Source organism: Delphinapterus leucas, chromosome 21, assembly GCF_059928025.1.
Source record: "Delphinapterus leucas isolate spDelLeu-1000000601 "Yukka" chromosome 21, BTC_Dleu_Yukka2, whole genome shotgun sequence".
NCBI classification, from domain to species: Eukaryota; Metazoa; Chordata; class Mammalia; order Artiodactyla; family Monodontidae; genus Delphinapterus; species Delphinapterus leucas.
The window spans coordinates 13,510,181-13,535,379 of NC_143149.1; the positions used below are offsets into that span (position 1 = coordinate 13,510,181).

General features: G+C 41.1%; 1 protein-coding gene across 5 annotated transcripts in view; it reads left to right on the plus strand.

The window, feature by feature from the left end:
• SNX25 (sorting nexin 25) overlaps positions 1 to 25,199 on the plus strand; it is a 113,368-nt gene that overhangs the window by 70,771 nt on the left and 17,398 nt on the right. For all 5 annotated transcript variants that reach the window (XR_002644187.3, XM_022570969.3, XM_022570971.3 and 2 more), the window contains 6 exons: positions 7,824 to 8,005; positions 10,989 to 11,120; positions 13,360 to 13,632; positions 16,553 to 16,717; positions 19,770 to 19,901; positions 22,964 to 23,104. Coding sequence is in view for 4 of the 5 variants with exons in the window: in XM_022570969.3 (XP_022426677.2) it covers positions 7,824 to 8,005; positions 10,989 to 11,120; positions 13,360 to 13,632; positions 16,553 to 16,717; positions 19,770 to 19,901; positions 22,964 to 23,104 (1,025 nt within the window). In the remaining variant the exon portion in view is untranslated. The remainder of the gene's footprint in view (positions 1 to 7,823; positions 8,006 to 10,988; positions 11,121 to 13,359; positions 13,633 to 16,552; positions 16,718 to 19,769; positions 19,902 to 22,963; positions 23,105 to 25,199) is intronic.

The window sequence follows — 25,199 nt, forward strand, 5'->3', positions numbered from 1 at the left end:
CATCCCTTACCTGCCTTGAGGGACCGAGGGCTCAGGGCACTTCCATTACACTCTCTACAGAGAGTGTAGTTTTATATAGTTACATATAAAATTACACATATATAATTTTATATCCAACTCTGCTCCCACCTCTCTTCTCCCAGAAAACTTTAGTCATCTTCCATTCTAAGACCTGCATTTATACAAATAAAGTTCAGGTCCAGAGATGTTCAACAGGTACCTGATTAGTCACATGCTGATCTGGAACTTGAAGCCACGTCTCCTGGGCTTTAGTCCTGGACTCTTCCCACCACACTGCTCACTCACACAGGCAGATGCTACGCGAGTCATGCTCCAAACTTAGAAATCGTATGCATCAGAACTGCGTTCTAAGTGTCTATCTTCTGTCTGTTCAAGTCGCAGTTCTAATGTGGGAGAAGGGTTCTCCCGGCAATTTGATGTGTGGATTTAACTGATAGGACGCTATTATTTAAAAAATCTATTGCAAGCATGCTGGAGGGCCTTAAGCCAAAGGAAGTACTGGAAGTTTCAGCCCTTGAGATGTTTAAAGGAAGGAGATAAAAGGTGCACTGTAGGCACCCTGACAGCGTGCCTTGCCTGGCCCGTGAGGCCCCTGTATTCTTCTCCACTATAACGTGAGAGGCTCCACCATCAGCTCCTGCTATAGGATCTCTGCTTATTCCTCAAATATACTTTCTACTAAAGTGGAGTGACACACTCCAGACTTTGAAATTTCAAGTGTTTGGTGTGGTAAGAGAATCCCACTTGTAAAACAGAGAACATTCCGGCCTCAAGTTGAAAAGAAAGGTAAATATTGTTTTAGATCCTGGGCAGCTTTTGAGGTGATTTTCAGATAACTCTGAAGAAGTTTGTGACCATCAGTAACTACTGAGAATTGCCATCAGCTTCACAGTAAGAAGGAAGCACCATTTCTCCTTTGGAAACTGGACTAGTCCCTGAGTAAATCCATACCTGTTTCTTGAACCCTCTTCTCAAGGGGGTTTATTGAAACTTGTATTTCAATGTCCAAGAAAGATTCAAAGACTTGTTAGCCTGTCGGTGACGTTTTCTAGCGAGGAACCCCCTAATCCCTTCCCTTGATTGCGTGGGGGTGTGTGAGGAGACCTGTGCATCGTGGGGGACAGAACCCAATGCTGGGGAGTCAGGGGGTAGTGTAGCCTTGCCTTCTGCACTCTCATAGGAGCTGTGCCTCTGTATTAATACCTCTCAGTGGGGTGGGAGGACAGGGGCATTTGACAAGGTCTGGAGACATTTTTGGCTGTCACACAGGGGGAAAGGGATGCTACTGGCATCTAGTGGTAGAGGCCAGGGATGCTGCTAAACATCCCATGATACACAGGACAGCCCCACAGCAAAGATTTATCCACCCAGAATGTCGCTGGTGCCCAGGCTGAGAGACCCTGCTGTGTGTCATCCGTGGAATTCCTCAATCAACCTGCCGAGGCTGTTGCAGTTAGGCTATGCCTTGGAATTTGATAGCACACTATGAGAAAAGAAATAATCTATTGTTGATACTTTTGAGTACTTGAAAAATACAGCGGTGCCATTTGAATCCAGTTATACTTGTGCTACTTCTGGAGCCCTTGGTTTGCACTGTAGGTTACTTTACCCTCCTTTGCCACATTGGAAATAGTATCTAACAGTTGTCCCCTGGTGTTTTTGTTTTACTGCAAGTCACTTTACTCACTTAAGGAAGAACTATATCATGGGCAGAAGGTTTACAGCAAAAAGCAAAGCAGTTCTGTGATGTTGTTCATAGGTCCACTGAAATATCCTTATAGGGTTCGCCTAAGGTCTAATCCAAATGTCTTTTTCCGCAAATGACCCCCTTTCCTTTTGCTCTGACCTCAGTAGAATCTAGGCTCTATAGGAAGGAAAACAGTAGACATTTATAATTAATTGTTGTAGAAGACTATATCACTCTTGTGTTCTTCTCGGCACCCGTGCAAAGAGCCACTGCTACCCAGTGTGTCACCTGCCACTGTTTGTGGTCTCGGCCTCCTTTTTTAAGCTGGATTAAACATTGTGTGGTTAACCGGTTTTTAACAGTGTGCAGCATTACCTAGGTCTCTGCAGAGAGACAGCTGCAGGAGTCTCACTTGAGCTGGGCAGCGCATCTTCCACCCTCTTGCCTGCGCTTCTCTTGGCGTGAAGATTTCTTGGATGGACGGGTTCCCAGGCCACAAAGAAGCGTATTCATCTGCATCGCTGGATTTACTGGGAGTTTTGCACGGCAGTCGCGTGCGCTGCTGGAGTGCCCTGTTAGTCGTTTAGCCCTGAACATGGCATTGGTTTTCTGAGGCAAAAATAAACAGAATTGTCTAAGCAGCAAGTTGCCGTAGCGTTAGTTAGCAACAAGCTTTGTCATCAGACAATGGCTTCGCCTTGCCCTTAACAAACAGAATGCATTCACGTGAGCAGGGGACATTCAGGCAGGACTCCAGAATGCTTTCTCAGCTCTGCAGCTGGGTTTTAGGGGAAGGTTTATTCTCTTTCTTCCTTCCCTTTGGAATTTGCCTCAGTTTTTGTCCTTTTAGAAAGACTTTTAAGCCTTCTCAGGAGAAGAATTTGGTTGTTGTTAAATGTGTGTCAGTTTCTTTCTCTATATCTTTTTTTTTATTAGTCTGTTTTAACCCAAAATTAAAATTGCAGTCTAGGTTTATTCTATAAAAGGCAAGTTTTTGTCCCCCAATTTTAAAGTAGCTTAAATGTTATGTACAGAATTTAGAGTTTAAGGATGTATGAGTATAAGGATGTATGAGTATGATGTAGAGTTTCGAATGTTTAAAGTAAATGTAACCAATGCAAAATAGTTTAAGGATATGTGCTTTAAATCTATTTAAAATAACTGTAATCAATGCAGAATAGTGGATTATAACTGTAGGAGTTTAAGCTCCTTAGAATCTAAGTATAATGGAACTAACATGAGCTTTGGAGGTAGAAAAATAAATGAAAACTTTTCTGAAAAATTCACTAGTCCCAGCACGTATTTCTTTAGGTATACACACGAATAGTTTTAGTTTGCAATAGGCTAATTTGGGGACAGACTACATTTACTTTTGTCTTCCCACTAAGGGGGCTCTGAAATACGCTTTTTTCCTCTCGAGATGAGTGCTGAGTTAAGTTCTTTGGTCAGGGCCTCTCTGTCAGCCAAGAATAGGATATGCTGAGAAACCATCACTGAAGTCAAATGAAAATGTCTCCTCAGCACATGTATGGAAAACATCCTGTAATACTTGACAGACCCTCTTGAGCGAGGCTGACTGTTGACTTGAAGTCTGCCTGTGACCGTTGGTGATAAATGTCAGAAAAAGCTGCTCTGAAAGACACAGTGTTTTGTGGTCCTTGCCTGAGTTTTTCCAGTTGATTGTTCAGCCTGCCCAGGCGCTATTGTAAGCGTCTGCACGATTGACTCTGTGACACGAGGGCAGTGACGACCACCCTAGAGAATTGGAGGTCTCCCTAGGTGTGTAAAACTTCACTTAGACTCCGTGTCCAGGGGCACCGAGAAACACAACACCAACCCTCTTTTATTGTCACCGGTTCCAGTCTAAGTCATGTGTGTTCTGACTCACCTCCAGAGCTGTGCTCTGACCTGCCCAGGAAGGTTTATACCCATCCAGAGGTCGCCTCGGCCCTGGACACCACCTGAAACAATCCCGCCGTGTTTCTGAAGTGAGCTTGTTCTTCCGCTTTCCACAGTGGCTTTCACACTTTGCCCACTTTCCTCAGGCCTCTGTCCCCTCCCGCTTTTTACGCACCTCCCTGAGCGGAGAACCTCCCTCCCCACTTCCAGAAACCAGAACCTAGGAAGGGAACTGCTCCAGCTCCCCATTTGCTTGTGTCTGCATCCATCGCTGTGCCTTGCGTGTTGCCACAGTGGAGGAGGTGGCCTTTCCCAAACCCAGCCTCCTCAGGTGTCTACTGGGTACCCATCTGTCACCTTTTTTTCTTTTAACTGGTTCCTGCTCATCAGCATTAAAACCAGCTCATTTCTTGTCCATTTAAAAAAAAAGAAAAGAAAAATGCCTTCCCTCAACCCAGCCCTTCCCTGCCTTCAGGTGTGTATGCAAAGCCAGTCAGTTGTCCACAAGGAAATGCTCAGCGCTCATCGTTTTTAAAAATTAATTTCGTGTGAGTCTTTTGCTTTTTATAAGTTATATAATGTCAGCTTAAGAAAACAAACCATTGTATATGTTTTTGAGGTGATTTTCTTTTTTTTAAAGCAATTTATTTATTTGTTTTTGGCTGTGTTGGGTCTTCGCTGCTGCGCGTGGGCTTTCTCTAGTTGCGGCGAGCGGGGGCTACTCTTCGTTGCGGTGCGCGGGCTTCTCATCGTGGTGGCTTCTCTTGTTGTGGAGCACGGGCCCTAGGCATGTGGGCTTCAGTAGTTGTGGCACACGAGCTTCAGTAGTTGTGGCTCGCGGGCTCTAGGGCACAGGCTCAGTAGCTGTGGCGCACGGGCTTAGTTGCTCCGCGGCATGTGGGATCTTCCCAGACCAGGGCTCGAACCCGTGTCCCCTGCTTTGGCAGGTGGATTCTTAACCATGGTGCTACCAGGGAAGCCCATTGTAAATGTTTTTAAATTAAATTTTTAAAAAGTCTCGCTAAGACCATGTAGCTTGTGGTGGCAGAGCCCGAATTCTAGTCTGATTCCAGACTCAACTGACAACTGTCTACTGCATTTGATGTGGAGGTCCACTAGTGATCTTGGCCACAGCAGATTTGATGGAGGGGAGGGCTAGACACCGTAACAGAGTAAGCTGAAGAATGGGAGGTGAGGAGACTCACCCTGGTTCTCTCCTTCACAGCCAGAGTTCTAGAAAGAGCACAATACCTGATCCACAGCAAGCACTCAGCAAAATGTTAACTATGTTGTGTTGATCTCTCGGTAACATTTGATACAGATCGTACATCCACTCAACACATTTTATGAGTCCCTCGTGTGTTGCCAGGCACTCTCGTAGGTGCTGATGGTACAGCAGTGTGTGAACAGACAAAACGCTACCTTTATGAGGACATACAGGATAACTAAGTCGAATATGCAGTATGGCAGTCGTGCTGTAGAGCAGGGGTCCCCCAACCCCCTGTCAGGAGCCGGGCTGCCCAGCAAGAGGTGAGCACCGAGCCAGTGGGGAAGCTTCATCAGCTGCCCCCCATCGCTCGCATCACCGCCTGAACCATCACCCCCCCACCCCCCGTCCACGGAAGAGCTGTCTTCCACGAAACCCACCCCTGGAGCCAGAAAGGTTGGGGACCGCTGCGCTAGAGAAGAAAAGACGGGAGAAGACTTGTGTTTTAGGGTGGAGGTTGCAGGTAGAAGAGAGTGGCCGGAGAGGTCTTCCCTGAACCCTGAACTAGGGACCTGAAGGGGGCGGGGAACTGAGCCAGGCAGATTCCTGGGGGATGAAGGGGCCAGGCTGAGAGGATGGATAGTAAAGCCCGGAGCAGGGAGCTACCCAGTGCGTCCAAGAAACTGGTCACCGTAGATCACGTAGTGTGTGACTCCATTCATACGAAGTGTCCAGGATGGGTAGTCCAGAGACAGCCCTATAACGTAGTGATTCACTATTTTTATAGATTATACCCCATATAAAGTTGTTATAAAATATTGGCTGTATTTCTTGTGCTGTATGCTATATCCTTGTAACTTATTTATTTTATACCTGGTAGTTTGTACCTCTTAATCCCCTTCACCTGTGTTGGCCCTCCCCATATACTGCTTCCCTCTGGTAGCCACTGGTTTATTATCTGTATCTGTGAGTCTGTTTCTGTTTTGTTACATTCATTCGTTTGTTTTAGTTTTTTTAGATTCCACATATAAGTGAAAACATATAATATTTGTCTTTTTCTGTCTGACTTATTTCACTAAATATAATAGCCCCCAGGTCGATCCACATTGCAAATGGCAACATTTCATTCTTTTTATGGCTGAGTAATATTCCATAATATATATTGGGTGGGTCAAAAAGTGCCTTTGGTTTTTTAAGTAAAAATAAAAGACACATTTTTCATTTTCACCAAGAACTTTACTGAACAGTGTATTCATCCTTTTGTTCTACTACCTTCTGCCATTTTTCAGGCAACTTCATAATTCCACCTTCCCAAAACTTATCTTTTTGAGCAAAGAACTGTTCCAGGTGCCTTTTACAGTCTTCCAGGGAACTGAAATTTTTTCCATTAAGAGAAGTTTGTAAAGACTGAAATAAATGGAAATCTGAAGGTGCAATGTCTGGTGAATACAGCGGATGAATCAGAACTTCCCAGCCGAACTGTAACAGTTTTTGCCTGGTCATCAAAGAAACACGCAGTCTTGCGTTATCCTGATGGAAGATTATGTGTTTTCTCTTGACTAATTCTGGACGCTTTTTGTCAAGTGCTACTTTCAGTTGGTCTAGTCAGGGGTAGTGCTTGTTGGAATTAATTGTTTGGTTTTCCGGAAGGAGCTCATGATAGAGGAACTCCCCTCCAATCCCAACATATACACATCATCTTCTCTGGATGAAGACCGGCCTTTAGTGTGGTTGGTGATGGTTCATTTCGCTTGCCCCACGATCTCTTCTGTTCCACATTATTGTACAGCATCCACTTTTCATCGCCTGTCACAATTTGTTTTAAAAACGGAACGTTTTCATTACGTTTCAGTAGAGAATCACATGCGGAAATATGGTCAAGAAGGGTTTTTTTTGCTTAACTTACATGGAACCCAAGCATCAAAGCAATTAACATAAAACCAAGCTGGTGCAAATGATTTTCAGTCCTTGGTTTGGATATTTTGAGTATGTTGGCTATCTCCCGCGTGGTATAATTGATCTCAATTTTTTTTTTTTTTTTTTTGGTACGCGGGCCTCTCACTGCTGTGGCCTCTCCCGTTGCGGAGCACAGGCTCCGGACGCGCAGGTCCAGCGGCCACGGCTCACGGGCCCAGCCGCTCCGCGGCACGCAGGATCCTCCCGGACCGGGGCACAAACCCGTGTCCCCCGCATGGGCAGGCGGACTCCCAACCACTGCACCACCAGGGAAGCCCTGTTCTCAATTATTGTTTCGATTTGATTGTATCAACTTCAGCTGGTCTACCTGCCCGTGGAGCATCTTCCAGCAAGAAATCTCCAGCACAAAACCTCGAAAACCACTTTTGACACGTTCGATCAGTCACAGCATCTTCTCCATATACTGCACAAATCTTTTTTTGCATTTCAGTTGTGTTTTTACCTTTCTTGAAATGATAAAGAATAATATGCCAAAAATGTTGCTTTTTTCTTCCATTTTCAATATTAAAATGACTACATAAAAATTCACCAATCTTGATAAGTCGTTTTTTAAATGCACGCTGATGTGACAGCTGACGCATACAATCTAACGAAATTGTTTCAAATGAAGTTAAAGACAACTAAGTGCTACTAGAGCCATCTCACGGAAACAAACAAACCTTTTGGACAACCCGATAGATATGTGTATCACATCTTCTCTATCTAGTCATCTGTTGATGGTCACTTAGGTTGCTTCTGTATCTTGGCTATTGTAAGTAGTGCTGCTATGAACATTGGGGTGCATATATATTTTTGAATTAGTGTTTTCATTTTCTTTGGATACATACTCAGGAGTGGAATTGCTGGATCATATGGTGGTTCTATTTTTAATTTTTTGAGGAACCTTCCTATTGTTTTCCATAGTGGCTGTCCTTTAGTACCCACTGCGGCGCAGAATGTACCACATCAGACATTAATCTTGCCCACAGTCGCTGTGTTCCCTCTTTTGTACCTTGTCCTCTGAGTGTGTACTATCCATCTATCTCATTCAAGGTAAAGAAACTGCTGCTATGAAGGCTGATCTCCTGAGGGCCAGGAACATGAAAAGGTACATTAACCAACTGACTGTGGCAAAGAAGCAGTGTGAGAAGAGGATCAGAATCCTGGGAGGCCCTGCCTACGACCAGCAAGAGGATGGGCCCTTGGATGAGGGGGAAGGGCCTCAAAGCCAGAAGGTGGAACTTTGTAGTTTCTTGTTTTGCCGTTTCATATTTGTTACGAACACAGCTTTAATCACATAGACAATCTTTTCACTTCTTGGTATTTAACCTAAGACATATATTCCAGAACATAGACTCACATGTTGTTCTTGTAGGGCTCTCAGTCCATCTTTCCTTCTTGACTTCCATACTGTTTTTAGTTTGCTAAATTTTTTGGCCTGAATACAAATCAGGTAATTTCTTAAAGAGAGTAAGTATTTTATTATAGTTAAGAAGCTGTGCTACAGAGTCAGAAAGCCTGGCTTTTAATCACAGGTCTGCTGGGGATTGACTTTGGGCAAGTTAGTTAGCCTCTCTGTACTCTACTTATAAAGTAGGGTTAACTGTACATACCCTACAGGGCATGATAATCATTAAATTAAATAATGCACATAAAATGGTAAGTATGGTACTTGGTGTATAATGAGCACTTAATAAACATTTGTTATTACTGGCAGTAATTATTCAGGGGTATGTTTAGTGATGTTATAAATGTAAGAGGAACCCAATTGTGGTCTCTCCTTTTGGGATAAAACATTAGTCCCAAGATCCTAATTCTCCACATTCTCATTAGTACGCCGTAGATAGTCTCATGAGTGTATCGTAGGTATTCGGCAGCTAGAGAATCTTGGGCCTGGGTCCCTCTTGGTAACATGTTGGGGGTATTAAGAGCACATTTACTTACTCTTCTAGGCCTTGTGGTCCTTTTGAGTGCTTAGGGGGTATATTTCCTAGAGAAAAATTAACCTGCTGGTCAAGGGGTAATACGCACAAAACATAAAACTAAGTTAATAGAGTATGCATCATGAAACCAGATCCAGTGGGTTTGGGAGATAGTGAAAAAGGAGTAAATAAAAATCCCTGAGGGGAATAAAGAACAATCTGCCTTCATAGGCTACCTTCCAGCCTGAAATACTTCATGGCCTTCAGCATATGTGACATCCACCAGGACAATTTTTTGTCTTCTGCCCAGAGATTATTGATTGTGGCATCAGCCCTCCCAGAATTTACCAGAAGTCTTAGGACAGAAGGAAACGTGCTGATCCAACAGAAGGAAATTAATGCAAGAGCACAGTGTTTGCTATATGGAAGCCCTTAGTAAATGTTAATTGGTATTACATTGTCTCTCTCTCTCTATATATATATTTTTTAATCATATATTTAGCAGTAGTGTCAACGTGGACCTACCCAGTCTTTTCTTTCCACTTCCACACAACAGGCTCAGAATTACTGAGATTAGTTCATCTTACATTAACACAATGAGATTGAGTTCATCTCACGTTAACACATTTGACTCAGAAGTGTGCAGTCTCCTTATCCTGGTCACACAGACCCACACCGTTAGTGTAGGTGTGAATCAGTGAAAGGCTTATGCAGGCTTCAAGAGAAAATAGAAAACAAATGGAGTAGAGAACTTGGTTAATTCACCAGCTAAGATATGAGATATATCAGATGTGTAGTTAGACTTGAGATATATTTGCTGTCATTTATTTGCATATATTTGCACTTTTAGAACTAAACATAAGAGTGTTCATAAGACACAATAAAAGAATCTAAAAGTGGCTAATTTAGAAGATGTTTTGGACTTGATTTTGCAAATATGTGGATTTGTATCTAACTTGAAATTCATTTCAATCCATGAAATTATACTGGGAAGACTTCCTTAGAATTGTTGAGAGTCTTTCCTGCTCAGCTCCTCCCCATGTTAAAAATGGATTGCTGTCTGAGTGATCTGTCATTCCCAGCCAGAGTCGACATGGGAGCCTTCAGACTTCTTTGGAGCCTGTACAGTTAGGATTTGTACCAAAAAATGCTTCGCTGGTAGGTGTACATAAAGTGAGAATACATGCTACGGTCTCCCAAAGTTAGTAAACTAAATCCTAAATATTAATGGTCTGTAGCAAGGGATCACTTTTGATTACTTAGTTATCAGAAGTTATTAGAAAAATGCCTGCCCCTTTCTGTCCACAGAACAGATTGAGGACTTACTGTCAGAGGCAGAAAGAGTTGAACATGCATTGATCATATGCACTTGATTTTAGAAAGCTCTTAACTGGTAACATTTCTGAAATTTTTCCAATCGCCACAATATTAATTTTAAAAATCCTAAATGTAAGTTTTCTTTTCGTTGCAGTATACATAGACATTATTTTTATTACTAATTAATAACTAAGGATATAGGAGTTAAACTCCTTCTAAATTAATTTGAGGCATTTCTCCTAGTTGAGTCATGAATTATTATGAAGCTCATCTGCTTTCTCATATTATAGCAGTCCACACTCAAGATTGATCTCACTGTGTCTTCAGATAGTGGTTTTTCTTTTCTGTAAGCATTCAAAATAGTAAACAAAGGAGTAATTGTGATACATCTCTACAATAGTTTTATGGGCCAATTAAAATGCATACAAAATATTTTTTTATTTTATGGGCCAATTAAAATGCATACAAAATATTTTTTTAAACGAATGTGATATTATAAACAAAAAGACAAGGTATGAAGTCATTTGTAGATTTCCTCAGCTATATGAAAATAGGATGGAAAGCAAAAATGCCAAATTATTAGGCTCCAGCTTCCTGGTCTTTTATATATTTCTCTTCACTTTTTCTATTATTGGCACGATTGCTTTTAGCAATACATCCCATAAGGCAGGGATTTTTGTCTGTTTCATTTCCTAGAAATGTGCCTGATACAGAGTAGATGCCAAATGAATCTTTTGCTGAATGAATGAATGAATGATTAATAGAAAATTGGTATTTATTGAATATGTGCATTTTGAATATTCAGTAAACTTTTTAAATTTAAAATTTAGGAAGGTGAGAGAAGTACTCTTTACATTGACTATGAACTTAGAAAATGAGACATTTTTTCCTGAATGTAGAAAGTAATCCATTGGAAGTTAAAGCAAACTGATATTTAAAATTTGATTTTTAAAAACTTTCTCTTAAATTTCCTTCATAGATTCTTCAATTCGAAGATATCTTGGCCAATGCTTCCTACCGAGAGCACTTTCGAACATACATGGAAAGGATGGACAAGAGAGCTCTGATTAGCTTTTGGGAGTCTGTGGAATATTTAAAGAATGCTCACAAGGTAGGATGTATAGGCCCAAAGGAATATTAATCACTAGCTGATGAAAACTTGTATGTTAGGCAGTATGTCTGTGTTTCTTAATCAAGCTGTAAGATAGGATACATTAAAAGAATACTTTAAACCAAATATATTATCGGCATTATGTTCTAGCCCATAATGGTAAATAGAATTAGATTTCATTTTTACAAAAAGTGCTTTTGAATGTGTAGTCAAGGAAAAAAGATTTACAAATATTCCCAATTATTGAATTTAGTTTCAGGTAGTTATTTTTTTAACCCATTATAAAAAAGGCATATACTTATTACCCACATGGCTGTTACAATAAATTTGGTCTTATCACCTATACTTCAATCTCATAACCTTGTTATTTTTAATATCATAATGTGCACATTTTACACAACTGTCCTCCTTTTATTTAATTTAAAATATGATTGTGTTAAGCAAGACAAAAAATAATTTTTGGTTACAGATGCCTATTACAGCACAAAGCCCAACAATAAGCATTGTGTTTTGCGCTTGGCAAGTTCTCGATATATATTTAAGAGTTAAATTGAAGAATGTGAAATATATGTGTGTGTGTATATATATATGTCTAAAAACATATATAACAATATGTACAACATATATAATACATGCATTTTGAGAGGCTTATTTATTTTTAACATTTTTATTGGAGTGTAATTGCTTTACAACGGTGTGTTAGTTTCTGCTTTAAAACAAAGTGAATCAGGTATACATGTACATATATCCCCATATCTCCTCCCTCTTGCGTCTCCCTCCCACCCTTCCTATCCCACCCCTCTAGGTGGTCACAAAGCACTGAGCTGATCTCCCTGTGCTATGCGGCTGCTTCCCACTAGCTATCTGTTTTACATTTGGTAGTGTATATATGTCCATGCCACTCTTGAGAGGCTTATTAAAGTAAGCATAAACAGCACTATGTACATTAAATTACTCATTTGCACTTCATATGAATGTTGCTAGGGCTGAATACCAACTTAAAATACATCATAAATTACAAACTACTTTGGTTAAGGAACTAAATCCAGTCTCATAGTATTTTTAAATCTTCTTAGGAATGTCTTTCATTGTTCATTTATAAGCCACAAATTACCTCATTTTACTCAGTATTATATTTGCCAAATTTATTACATATATTATTTACCAGACTTGACTACAAGCTTGACTTTTGGCTGCTCTCAGAGGAATATTGAAAAGAGCAATTTAAAAAATTTTCCTAAACTACTGAAAACAAGTTGAAAAATGTCAATGCAATAAGAGGATGTAGCTTCCTCAAATAGCTGTATTTTGACCTAGCAACACTGATTTGGATGTAAAACTTCCGGATTGTTTGTTATATTCATAATATTCGTTAAGCCGTTTGTCTTCATCTTTTGCTACCGTCGAAGACTTTTCATAACATTTCTAGAGTTAATAAGTCGTCTCTAGCGGCAGTGTAAAGGTTATGTTGATGAGATGTTTGCACTTCCGAATGAGGCTTAGTACCCTTAGGCGGAGGCCTCGTTTAAGACCAAGCTGTGTAATACAAGCTTGATTACAATGTAGTAAGTCATCACTCTGAAGAATATTTCTCTTGCTTTCTTTAATTATACAATTATTATTTTTGTGGTGCGCGGGCCTCTCACTGTTGTGGCCTCTCCCGTTGCGGAGCACAGGCTCCGGACACGCAGGCTCAGCGGCCATGGCTCACTGGTCCAGCCGCTCCGCGGCATGTGGGATCCTCCCGGACCGGGGCACAAACCCGCGTCCCCTGCATTGGCAGGTGGACTCTCAACCACTGCGCCATCAGGGAAGCCCTAATTATACAATTATTATATTGACTTTCTTCTGGAGTGAGAAGTTGGCATTTCTAATTATTTTTACTAGATGAAAAAGTCATACTGAATTTAGCTGATCAGTTGTATTCCTGTGGAACTGAGATTTATGAGAAGGAATCCACTGCAAGAAGAGAACTGTTCTCATTCTTATTTTTTTCCTTCCAGCATTAAAAAGAAATTACATTTGTTAACTGTTCAACGTAAAGTATTCCTTTTAAGGAACCAGTTGTTTTTCCAGGGTCTGACACTCACCCCTTGGCCCTGAATGTGCCCACAAAAGCCTTTGCACACTCATCCTACATTCTGCATGTCTCCCTTCCACCTTTAAAATGCAGATAATTCAGAAGAAAATAGTTTTTCTCAGAGATGGTATTACTTTCTTCATCTTCCTGTCTTTTCAGAACGAAATTCCACAATTAGTTGGTGAAATTTACCAGAATTTCTTCGTGGAGAGCAAAGAAATATCTGTGGAAAAATCACTTTACAAAGAAATCCAGCAGTGTCTTGTAGGAAATAAAGGAATCGAAGTGTTCTGCAAAATCCAGGGAGACGTTTATGAGATGCTGAAGGATAGGTATTACCCTTCATTTATTGTCAGTGATCTGTATGAGAAATTGATGATAAAAGAGGAAGAAAAGCATGTCTCCCAGTTGATTTCCAACAAGGATGAAATGGTGAGTCATGTTTAACTTTCTGCTCCCTTTTGAGTGGATAAGCTTTGAATATGATTATGTGGGTGCAGATTTTGTGAGCCAGATTTGGTGTGCACCTTTATCTTTTGGCATACAGCACTTTTTTTTTTTAACATCTTTATTGGAGTATAATTGCTTTACAATGGTGTGTTAGTTTCTGCTGTATAACAAAGTGAATCAGCCATACATATACATATATCCCCATATCCCCTCCCTCTTGCGTCTCCCTCCCACCCGTCTAGGTGGTCACAAAGCACCGAGCTGTGCTATGTGGCTGCTTCCCACTAGCTATCTGTTTTACGTTTGGTAGTGTATACATGTCCTTGCCATTCTCTCACTTCGTCCCAGCGTACCCTTTCCCCTCCCCGTGTCCTCAAGTCCATTCTCTGCATCTTAGCATACAGCACTTTAAGTGGAACTTTAAGTTGAATTTCCTTGTTGCTTCTCGTCCTCACTTCTGTCTTTGTCCTTCTGACCAGCTGGGTACCACCAGCCGCTGCTGAGTCAGAGACCGCCCCCTGCTCTGTCTGCCTGAGCCACAGCTGGGTTTGACTCCTGAAAAGTGAGGGCAGAAAATCTGTGGGGTGGGACATTTGTGACCAAGTAAGAGAATCATTAGCACAACAGTCCAGCTGGAGAACAGACAAAAAGGACGGGGAAGAAATGAGGAGAGGTAGAGGATGCAGGAGGAGTCTGCAGGAAATACTTTGGAGTTTAAAAAAAATCAGATGAAATTAAGATATTTGAAAGAAACCTTGTCCAGCCATACCTGAAGTCTGATTTTCTTATAGTGTCCTGGGTCATTTTGGATAGCCCCAGTTGCCGTCTCCCTTTTACTGCTAATGACCTATATGAGTTTGAAGGTTTTGAAGGTACAAAGGAAAAGTGTTTTAGAATCACCTTATATAGAAAGATTGTAATTTATCTTGGATTCTTTCTTTCTGTCCAGTTCACTGTATCTCAAGCCCTGAGGAATCAGGTACTTGTTCATGATGGTATTAGAAGCAGATGTCTCTGAACTGTTGGTAAATTCATTCATTCAGACTTTTGAAAAAAAGTTTTGTTACTTGGTTCTTTACATTTTCAGTGTATAAAACCACTGAGCTAATTGGTCCAAAACTCGTTACTCCTTGCATTTTATTTTTAGGATAGCACAGCTAAAACAAACCGATCTCTCTACCTCAGAAATTAAAATGGTTAATATTCAAATGTTGTGAAAAGTTTGTCCAAATTAATACCCAACAGATAAACTGGATAAGGACTTGAACTGACAGTTAATATGAAAGGTAATAAATAGTAAACAAACGTGAAAAAATGTGCATCTTCACCCAGCATTCAGAGCAGGGTGGTATGTATCACTGATCTTTTGAAAGCTCCTACTCTTTGTTGCAGTAGTCCCACTTCTAGAAATGTATCCTATGAAAAGAACTAAAATGTAGGAAAAAAAAAGTTTATGCACAGTGGAGTTTATTTTAGGTTTTGGGAAGGCAGAAAAGCAGAATCAACCCATAGCAATAGGGATATGCCTCAGTATATTATCAATTCATAGAATACTATGCAGCCATAGCAGTTATAACTTGGAAGACTACAATACCCTCAAATATACAGCCTTGTATATTATGCGAAAAAGGCAGAATACCCTCTTGAATGTATACAAGGAGTAGGATGATGTCATAATATATATACTCATGGACAAGGATTAGAAAGAATATACAAAAATGCTTGGTGTTCTGGGATTATTAATACTTTATTTTTCTTTCAAAAATTTCTTTTACTGTTTGTTACAATTAATAAAAATCAGACGAAAAATATCTGGAAGAAAGTTAAGGAGTAAATGAACCAGAAGACAGTTCTCAGCAGTTCTTTTCATGCTGTTGCTGCTCGTGAATCTAATTACTAATATGCTATTTGCTGGTAATCTGTTCAGGTTGTTCCAAATTCTGTAGTCCTTTATGAATCTTAAGTCACTTTCAATGCTAACCATTTTACTTGTAAAATAATCTACCTGTTGATTAGTAAAAATAAGGACTGAGCAAAGTGTATACTGAAAATACTTTCACTAGTGGGAATTTGGAAATTCTATTTTAATGTATTCGTAGGTTCTGAAGATTAAGACATGCACATCTTTTTTAAATTTATTATTTTTGGCTGCGTTGGGTCTTCGTTGCTGTGTGCAGGCTTTCTCTAGTTGCGGCGAGTGGGGGCTACTCTTCGTTCCGGTGCGGTGGCTTCTCTTGTTGTGGAGCACAGGCCCTAGAGCACGGGGGCGTCAGTAGATGCAGTGCATGGGCTCAGTAGTTGTGGCTCGTGGGCTCTAGAGCGCAGGCTCAGTAGCGCACAGGCTTATTTGCTCCGGGTCATGTGGGATCTTCCCGGACCAGGACTCGAATCCGTGTCCCTTGCATTGGCAGGCAGATTCTCAACCACTGCGCCACCAGGGAAGCCCGGAAATTCTATTTTAAAGGGACACGCGTGCATTTTTCATAATATTCTTAGGAGCCCAAAAGGAAGCCAGGTCTTAGTGTTTTTTGTCAAAATTTAGGCACAGGACATTTGGGTTGAGTTGGGAAGATAACTCAGTTGCCTTCCTTGTTCTGTGCAGGTTCCCTTGGGTATACCATTTGGGAAATAGTGGTGTGGCCTTTCGCTAGGCTATTAAATGTTTCTTTTTTTTCACTGCAATTCCAAATACCAGTTACTTTGATTCTAAATATTGATCCTTTGCTTTTTCACTTAGCTGAGAAAAAACAGTCTACTTCTAGGCTTTCTACTATGGATTCTTAGTGGAATCCAGTGCTTTGGAGCAGTGTATTGTAATGATCTAGAACCTATACTATAGGTAATACTTAGGGAATATTCCACCACTATAAGATATGGTGGTTCACGTGATGTTTTCCCCCAGGACCCGGGAGGTGAGGCTGGTGAGGAATCTGTGGATGACGGCACCAGTCGGATTAATGAACAAACCAGTTTTGCTGTAAACAAACTACGAGAACTAAATGAGAAACTTGACTATAAGAGGCAAGCTCTAAATTCTATTCAAAATGCACCAAAACCTGACAAGAAGGTAACTCTTCTGCTTTCAAAGTTGTCTTTAAAAGTTTCCATTTTTCTAATTTGATAAATAGTAGTTTTCAGTTTATGTTGAGAAGTGTTTCTTTAAAAAGAATTTCAACTCTAAGATCCATTGGCTTTTTTTGTTTTTTGTTTTTGTTTTTGCTTCTAGTATAGAATTAGCAAAGCATTTGTCTTTTATCTATTATGATTTGGGGTTCTTTCCCATCCTCAGCTGTAACTCTGTGTCTTTTGTCCGAGTTGCCTACAGTGCCTTTGGGGAAGGGGCTGAGCTTCCCCTTGTGCCACAGTTGTTTCTGGAAGTGAGTTAACTCTGCAAGGACAGTCTAAAAAATTTTTTTTCTTTTGAACACTGCAAGTACAACTTAGAGCACCTCACAGAATTATGCAAGAAATACATTGTTTCGCTAGAAACCAACAGAATTTGAAAGTTTAAAAAATGTAAACAGCATCTCACTCTGGCATTCCTCACACCCAAGGGGTGGTGTGGCTTTCTGCTTTGTGTTCATGCCTCTTTGGTCGAAAAAGGAGGCTTCCCTAATGTAGGAATGGCTGGCACTCTTCGCTTCCCCAAAGTGATCTCCTCTGGCACTTTTTGAATGTGCGTTCAGAAGCCTGAGCGATGAGTAAGTGCAGGAGGCTGTGCTGGTCACCATGAAGAATCAGTGAAACAGAGTCTAACACCTGCCCTTGGGGAGCAAATGTGCTGACTGTGGAACCGAACATTACAGCCCTTACTGATGATAAAATGCAGGATGTGCTTCCTGCTGGCTTTCTGAGGAGGGTCCTTGTGGGCTGCATGTTTAGGAGAGTTGAACATGCAGCCATGAGGCAAAGTGGAGGCAAAGCTGCTGTCCTCCAACTACAGAGTTGCATAACCTTATAGGTTTTCTCATTAAAAGAGATCCAAGGAGACGGTGAGCATAGAATTTTTTTTTAATTATTTATTTTTTTAAATTGTAGCCAAGTATACATAACATAAAATTTACCATGTGTACAGTTCACTGGCATTAAGTATGTTCACATTGTTATATAACCAGCAGCACCATCCATCTCCAGAATTCCTTTTCATCTTGCAAAACTGAAACTCTATACCCAGTAAACAGTAATTCCCCATCCCCTTACCCCCAGTCCCTGGCAACCACCATTCTCCCTTTGCCTCTTATGAATTTAACTACTCTAAGTACCTCCTGTGAGTAGAATCATTCAGTGTTTGTCCTTTTGTGACTGGTTTGTTTCCCTTAGCATAATGTACTCAAGATTCATCCATATGGTAGCACGTGTCAGAATTTCATTCCTTTTTAAGGCTAATATTCAATTGCATGTATATACAACATTTTGTTTGTTCATTTATCCATTGATGGACACTTGGTTTGCTTCCACATTTTGGCTATGGTAAGAAATGCTGCCTTGAACATGGATGTACAAATACCTCAAGACCCTGCTTTCACTTCTTTGGGGTATTGCTGGGTCATATGGTAGTTCTGTTTTAATTGTTTAGGAATCTCTGTATTGTTTTCCATAGTGACTGCACCATTTTACCTTCTCACCAGCAGCCCATAAGGGTTCCAGTTTCTCAGTATCCTTACCGGCACTTGTTACTTTCTGGGTTTTTTTTTTTTTTTTTTTTGTGGTATGCGGGCCTCTCACTGTTGCGGCCTCTCCCGTTGCGGAGCACAGGCTCTGGACGCGCAGGCTGAGCCTGCGTGCTCCGCAGCATGTGGGATCTTCCGGGACCAGGGCAAGCCCGTGTCCCCTGCATCGGCAGGTGGACTCTCAACCGCTGTGCCACCAGGGAAGCCCACTTTCTGTTTTTTGATAGCATTTGTTCTAATGGGTGTGAGGTGGTATCTCATTGTGGTTTTGATTTGCATTTCCCTAATGATTAGTAATGTTGAGCATCTTTTTATGTGCTTTTTGGCTATTTGTTTTCTCTGGAGAAATGTCTATTCAAGTACGTTGCCCATTTTTGAATCAGGTTGTTTTTTGTTGTTGAGTTTTAGGAGTTCTCTATATATTCTGGATATCAGCCCCCTATCAAATAAGTGATTTGCAAATATTTTCTCCCATTCTGTGAGTTGCCTTTTTACTGTGTTGATAGTGTTCTTTGCACAAAAGTTTTAAAAATTTATGAAGTCCATTTGGCCTGTATTTTCTCTTGTTGCCTGTACCTTTGGTGTCATAGCCAAAAACTCATTGCCAATCCTGTGTCATGAAACTCCTCCATGTTTTCTTCTAAGAATTTTATAGTTTTAGCCTTACGAGTAGGTCTCTGATCTATTTTGAGTTAACCTTTGTATATGGTATTATGTAAGGGCCCAACTCCATTGTTTTGCATGTGGTGATGATCCAGTTTTCTCAACACCATTTGTGGAAAAGACTGTCCTTTCCCACTTACGGTCTTGGCACCCTTGTTGAAAATCATTTGATCATATATGCAAAGGTTTATTTCTTGGCTGTCTATTGTATTCCTTTGGTATATGTCTGTCTTTATGCCAATGGCATACTGTTTTGATTAGTGTAGCTTTGCAGTAAATTTTGAAATCAGGAAGTGTAAGTCCTTCAACTTCGTGGTTCTTCTTCAAGATTGTTTTGGCTATTCAGTTTCCCTTGAGATTCCACATGAATTTTAGGATGGATTTTTCTATTTGTGCAAAAACATCATTGGAATTTTGATAGAGATTGTGTTGAAACTGTGGATTGCTTTGGGTAGCATTGAGTCTTAGCAATATTTAGTCTTCCAGTCCATGAACATGGGATGTCTTTCCATTTACTTATGTCTCCTTTAATTTCTTTCATCAGTGTTCTGTAGTTTTCATCATAGAAGTCTTTCACCTCCTTGCTTAAGTTCATTCCTAAGTATTTTATTATTTTTATGCTATTGTAAATGGAATTGTTTTCTTAATTTCCTTTTTGAATTGTTCATTGCTGGTGTATAGAAACACAGCTGATTTTTGTGTGTTGATTTTGTATCCTGCTACTTTGCTGAATTGCATAGCATTTTAGATGGTTTCATAACTCCCAGGATGTTTTTCCTGTGACAGATTGTTTCTAAGTTGAAGGAGGAAATAATTCTAATAGAGAAAGAACGCACAGAACTTCAGCTGCACATGGCAAGAACAGATTGGTGGTGTGAGAACCTCGGTATGTGGAAAGCCTCCATCACCAGTGGAGAGGTAGGTTTGTCTGCTTTTCTTCCCAGTTTATTAGGTATTTATTTCCAAAGTTTTAAGTTTGACTTTATAAGACAAGATTTTGTTCCAAATAATTAAGGTTGGGAATAGAAAACTTACATTCATTCTTCCAGACTGCATTGGTCTTGCCTTCCTCACCCCGTATTCTCACTCTGGTTCATGACTGGGAGCTGTTACTGTGTTGCCTGGTGTAGATCTGATCTCCCTCCACTTCAGACAGAAAGTTGTCCTTGTTCATTGGAATCATAAGCAACTTTCAGATAGGAACAATTAATGTCCTTGAATTACCAATTTACTTTTCCACTGAGGGTTGAAATAAAATGGAAAGCACTGCTTGAAATTTGGAGATGAAGAATTTTCAGTGTGTTTCTGATTGATCCGTCCTGCTGACTTCAGTGGCTCAAATGTCAATAGCGCTCAGATCTTTAATAATGAATATGTTTTCCCTTGAAGTAGAAAATATTTTGCTATTCTCTGAGGGATATGGGACAATAGTTTTCAGAATACACTGTATCCCTTTTCTTTTGTCTGTAAAAATAATTTCATTTAAAGGAAAGATATTTCTATGCATTTACATTGTTAGTGTTGACAACTCCTTCCTTCCCACCTGCCCGACTGTCAAAACCTGGAGATGAAGGTCAGGTCCAGCGTACCTAGAGATGATGTTACTAAGTGAAGTAAGTGAGACAGAGAAAGACAAATATCATAATGATGTCAGTCATATGTAGAATCTAATTTTTTAAAATGATATAAATTAACTTATTTACAAAAGAAACAGACTCACAGATTTCTAAAAGAAACTTATGGTTACCGAAGGGGAAACATGGCGGTGGGGCAGAGACAAAATAGGAGTTTGGGATGAACACACACACACACACTACTATATGTAAGATACATAACCAACAAAGACCTACTGTGTAGCACAGGGAACTCTACTCAATATTCTGTAATAATCTATATGGGAAAAGAATCTGAAAAAGAATGAATATATGTGTATGTATAACTGAATCAGTTTGCTGTACATCTGAAACTAACACAACATTGTAAATCAACTCTACTCCAATAAAATTAATTAAAAAAAAAAGAGAAAGTCTGGTCCACCGTATAGCACACAAATGACAAGATCCTGAGTAAGTCATTGTGACTGTTTGGCCCCATCATTGCCTCAAATGGTTGGTCAAATACTCAGCTCCTGAGATTTGCAAGGGCCCACCTGCCCAACTTATGTGTCCATCCCTGCTTTTCCCGTCAACTCAGTGGCCTGACACTCTTACCAGGGGAAGGGCTTAGAATTCACAATCTTAAATTCCCTTCTAGTTTAGGCAGCAAAACCACGCATGTTCTCCAGGAGCCAGCCTGAAAGCACACGTGTTACGTGAGAGCTTACCAAGCGCCCTTAGTGTGTCTTTGGTGCTTGTTGAGCCTCCCTTTAAGGTGAGCTGCAGAGCCAGATACCTTTCTTGAGGGGAGGTGAGGGCAGTGGGGAGGGAAGGTTGCACAGAGCCTGGAATACCGTGTACAAACGCTTGGTCACCGCAGATGGAGTTGCCTCTGGGATGGACATCTAGGAAGGGGGGAGCTCAGGGGATGTGATGTCAAAAGGTAACAGAGGAGGCCCTTGGAGGGCAGAGAACACACATTCTGTCACCTTCTCACCTTTGCGTAGAGCTGCCTCTGACACTTCACAGTTTATTATAACTATCTTCCAAAGGCAAATACTGAGGGAGGGAGGAGAGGAGGAAAAACCCTCACGAGGCCCTTTGCCCTGGTGATCAGTTATCGCTCAGGGGCTTGCCGCGACCTTGGTCCCCGAAAAGATAACGGAAACGGACCCAGAGGGGTCACCTGACTGCCGAGAGTTCACGAAGCAGCCCCGTGTGCGAACCTGTGGAGGATGTGTTTACCTCGTGCTAGCCTCCCTGGAGCTCTGAGAGGGCTGAGCCGCCGTGAGCTGTGTGCTCGCCTCCACCCCCCATCCTCACAGGGGCATGGTGATCCTACCTGGTGGGGCTCAGCCGGTGCTCAGCAAGTTCGCTGTCTCCTTCCCTTGCCTTTCTGTTGATTCTTCGTCTCTAAGTTCGGTTCATGATGCTAATTCAAGCTTAGATTCAATGTATTTCCTTTTTGTTTCTTCTCTCATCCATTTATGTGAAGAGCAATGGTGGCTATTCTGAATTATGACAGGGTGTGTGTGTATGTGTTTTAAGAATTACCTTAAGTTGGGAGGTAGGGGAAATTAGGTCTCCCAATGTGAAATTTCTCGAAAATGGAAATCACAGCTTGTGGAATCCTGTATGAAACTGGGGAAACCCTCATCCTTCTCTGAGAGAGGTTTTGGTCTCTCACACCTGTTCGCTTCCTGTTAATTTGCTTTTTCAAGGAAACCCAGTTAGGATGGGTTTCCCAGTCTGCTATGTTAGTTTTCTTTTGCTGCACAACAAATTACCACACATTTCATGGCTCAAAACATCACCCATTTATTAGCTCACAATTGTGTAGGTTGAAAGTCCAGCACTGTCTGACTGTGTTCTCTGCATCGTAAGGCTGAAATCAGGTTGTTGGCCAGACTGAGTTCTTGTCTGGAGAATCTGGGGAAAATCCACTTCCAGGTCCATTCAGGTCATTGGCAGGATTCAGTTCCTGGTGGTTGTGGGACTGAGGACTCTGTTCTTTTGCCGTCAGCACGATGTTGCTCTCAGTTCCTGGCAGCACTCCCAGACCCTTTCCACATGGCCCTCTCCATCTTTACAGTGGCACATGTCAGACTTTTCTCGTGCTTCCTCTGATTCCTCTTCTGCTACTCGCCAGAGAAATCCCTCTGTTTTGAAAGGGCCCACATGGTTAGGATTAGGCCCTAGTTTAAGGTTGCTTGTCCATGTGGCATGCCCTAACTGTCAGAATAGAACCCATCATTTTCAAGTCCTGGGGACTGTGTGGGGCATACATGCCAGGGAGAGGGAGATCCTGGGGGACACTTAAACGTCTTGCCTACCGTATCGCTCACCGTGCTTTTCGTTGCTGTTGTGTTCGTCTGTTTTTCCAAGGTTACAGAAGACAATGGTGAACAAATGCCCTGTTACTTTGTCATGGTAAGCTTACAAGAAGTTGGAGGAGTTGAAACTAAGAACTGGACGGTCCCCAGAAGGCTCAGTGAGTTTCAGAATTTACACCGGAAACTTAGTGAGGTATGAATTCTTGTGAACACAGATTTAGAATAACTGAAGAAGAGATTTAAGAGCTCATTTCAATTTTTACACACAAAGAAATGGATTCATCTTTCTCCTTTGCTGTTGATACTGGCAAAGTGGCATTTTCAGCTTGACGTTTAGAAATTTACTTGAAGATCAACCATCTAGTCTAGTCTAAATCCTTCAGGATAGATAATTGTCTGACCTCCGTTGTATCCCCCAGAACCCCAGAGCTGGAGGAGAGCTGGGGAGCATCGATGGCCATTGGTTTCAGAGCTGCCAGTTGTGACCCACTGCGGGTAGTGAGATCAATTCTGGGTTGCAGCAATAGAAAGAGGATAGAATATATTGCATTTCATCACATAAAGGAATTGAATCAGTAGAGTGCGGTGGTTGAGAGCACAGACTCTGCAGCCAGGCTGCTCGAGTTTGGATCCAGTTTTGATCCTCGCTTTACTATTTACCAGCTCTGTGACCTGGACCTGTCACTCTATCTCTTTATACCTCTTTTTATTAATATCTGTATTCTACTGATATTAATAGTGCCTTCCTTACCTATCTCACAGAGCTGTTGTAAGAATGAAGGGAATAAGCGTGTACAGAGCATTTAGAAGAACGTGCTGCACATAGTAAACATTATTTGTTTTTGTTAGTAGTAGTTACAGTAGTAGTAATGAGTACTGTCTCATGGTACTTTTGCTTCGGTTTTATGGGTGTATATATTATAAGTATGGGTGTATATATTATAAGTATGGGTGTGTATATTGCATATATGGATGTGTATATGTCTGGGTGTGTGTATTGTATGTCTGGGTGTGTATAAGTATGGGTGTGTATATTGCATATATAGATGTGTATACTGCGTGTATGGATTTGTGTATTGCATGTATGGATGTGTATACGTTTGGGTGTGTGTATTGTTATGTCTAGGTGTGTGTACTATATAATATATGGATGCATGTATCTGCATGTGCATTGTGGGTTGCAATGTGGTATGTATTTCCTGCTGTGGATTTTAGTTTAAAATGTTTGAAAGCTACTAATCTAGGTCAGTTCTTTTATTTGATAGATGAGGGAACGTGATCCCAGAGAGTTTAACTGACTCGTAGTAGGATGTATACATAACGGCCAAACCAGGACTAGAATCCAGGTTGTCTTAGTTTCCATTCACGATTTTCCCATTTTTTTCTCAGGAGTTGCATCTTCTCTAACTCTCCATCTACTGGAGCTAATTGCCCTTTACCCCAGCAATTAAAGTGTTCTTCAGTTGTTTCTACCTTCATTTAAGTCCATTTTTCTCTTGCTCAGAATGAACTGATGCTGGTAAAACCCTACGGTCACCTCTCAGACCCTTCTTTTGCAAAGGAAATATGTGTTTCCTTTCACCTTTTCTTCTAGGGTGATTTCTTTAAAACACTTTTAATCAGTAATTTCTATCAAGAACAATTGCTCTGAAGCATTAGAGGAAACAAGCCTTATAAAATTTCACGTCTGTCCTTTTGTCTCATTATATTTCTTCCTCTGTGGCCTGATTCCTGGGTTCTTCTCTCACCTTTGGCATTTCGTATTGTGTGAGTTTTTTTCTTTTCTTACTTACTTTCTTTTTTTTGGAGTTTTCATTTTTTGAAAGAACTCTTCCTATTGACAGCTGTGATAGGTCCCTGTCGGGGCTGCTGTTACCCTGAAAACAGCAGGAGGGAAGGCCGTTGCAGGCAGACTCTGTGCTCACTTACTTTTCAGCACCAGTGATCTAGTCAGCATATTCCAGTGGCCCCAGTGCCTTAGTGAAGAGGCAGCGTCTGGAGCATTTGGAACCCACTGTCCTCCCGGCGTCTGAGGGGCAGGCTGCAGAGTCCTGCGGGCACTGAGGCCAGACTTGATGGCCAGATGGATGTGGGTTTCAGCCCCGATCCTCAGTCGTCCCATATGTAAAGTAGGGGTGACTCAGAGCCGTTACACACACCCAGCCTCTAGCACGGTGTCTGGCAGAATGCAGGATTTAATCCACAGAGGGAAGTTTATTATCTGTTAACATACTTTATTATTATTAATATATTTACATTCTGCAGTTTGCCCTTGAAAGGCAGTGATA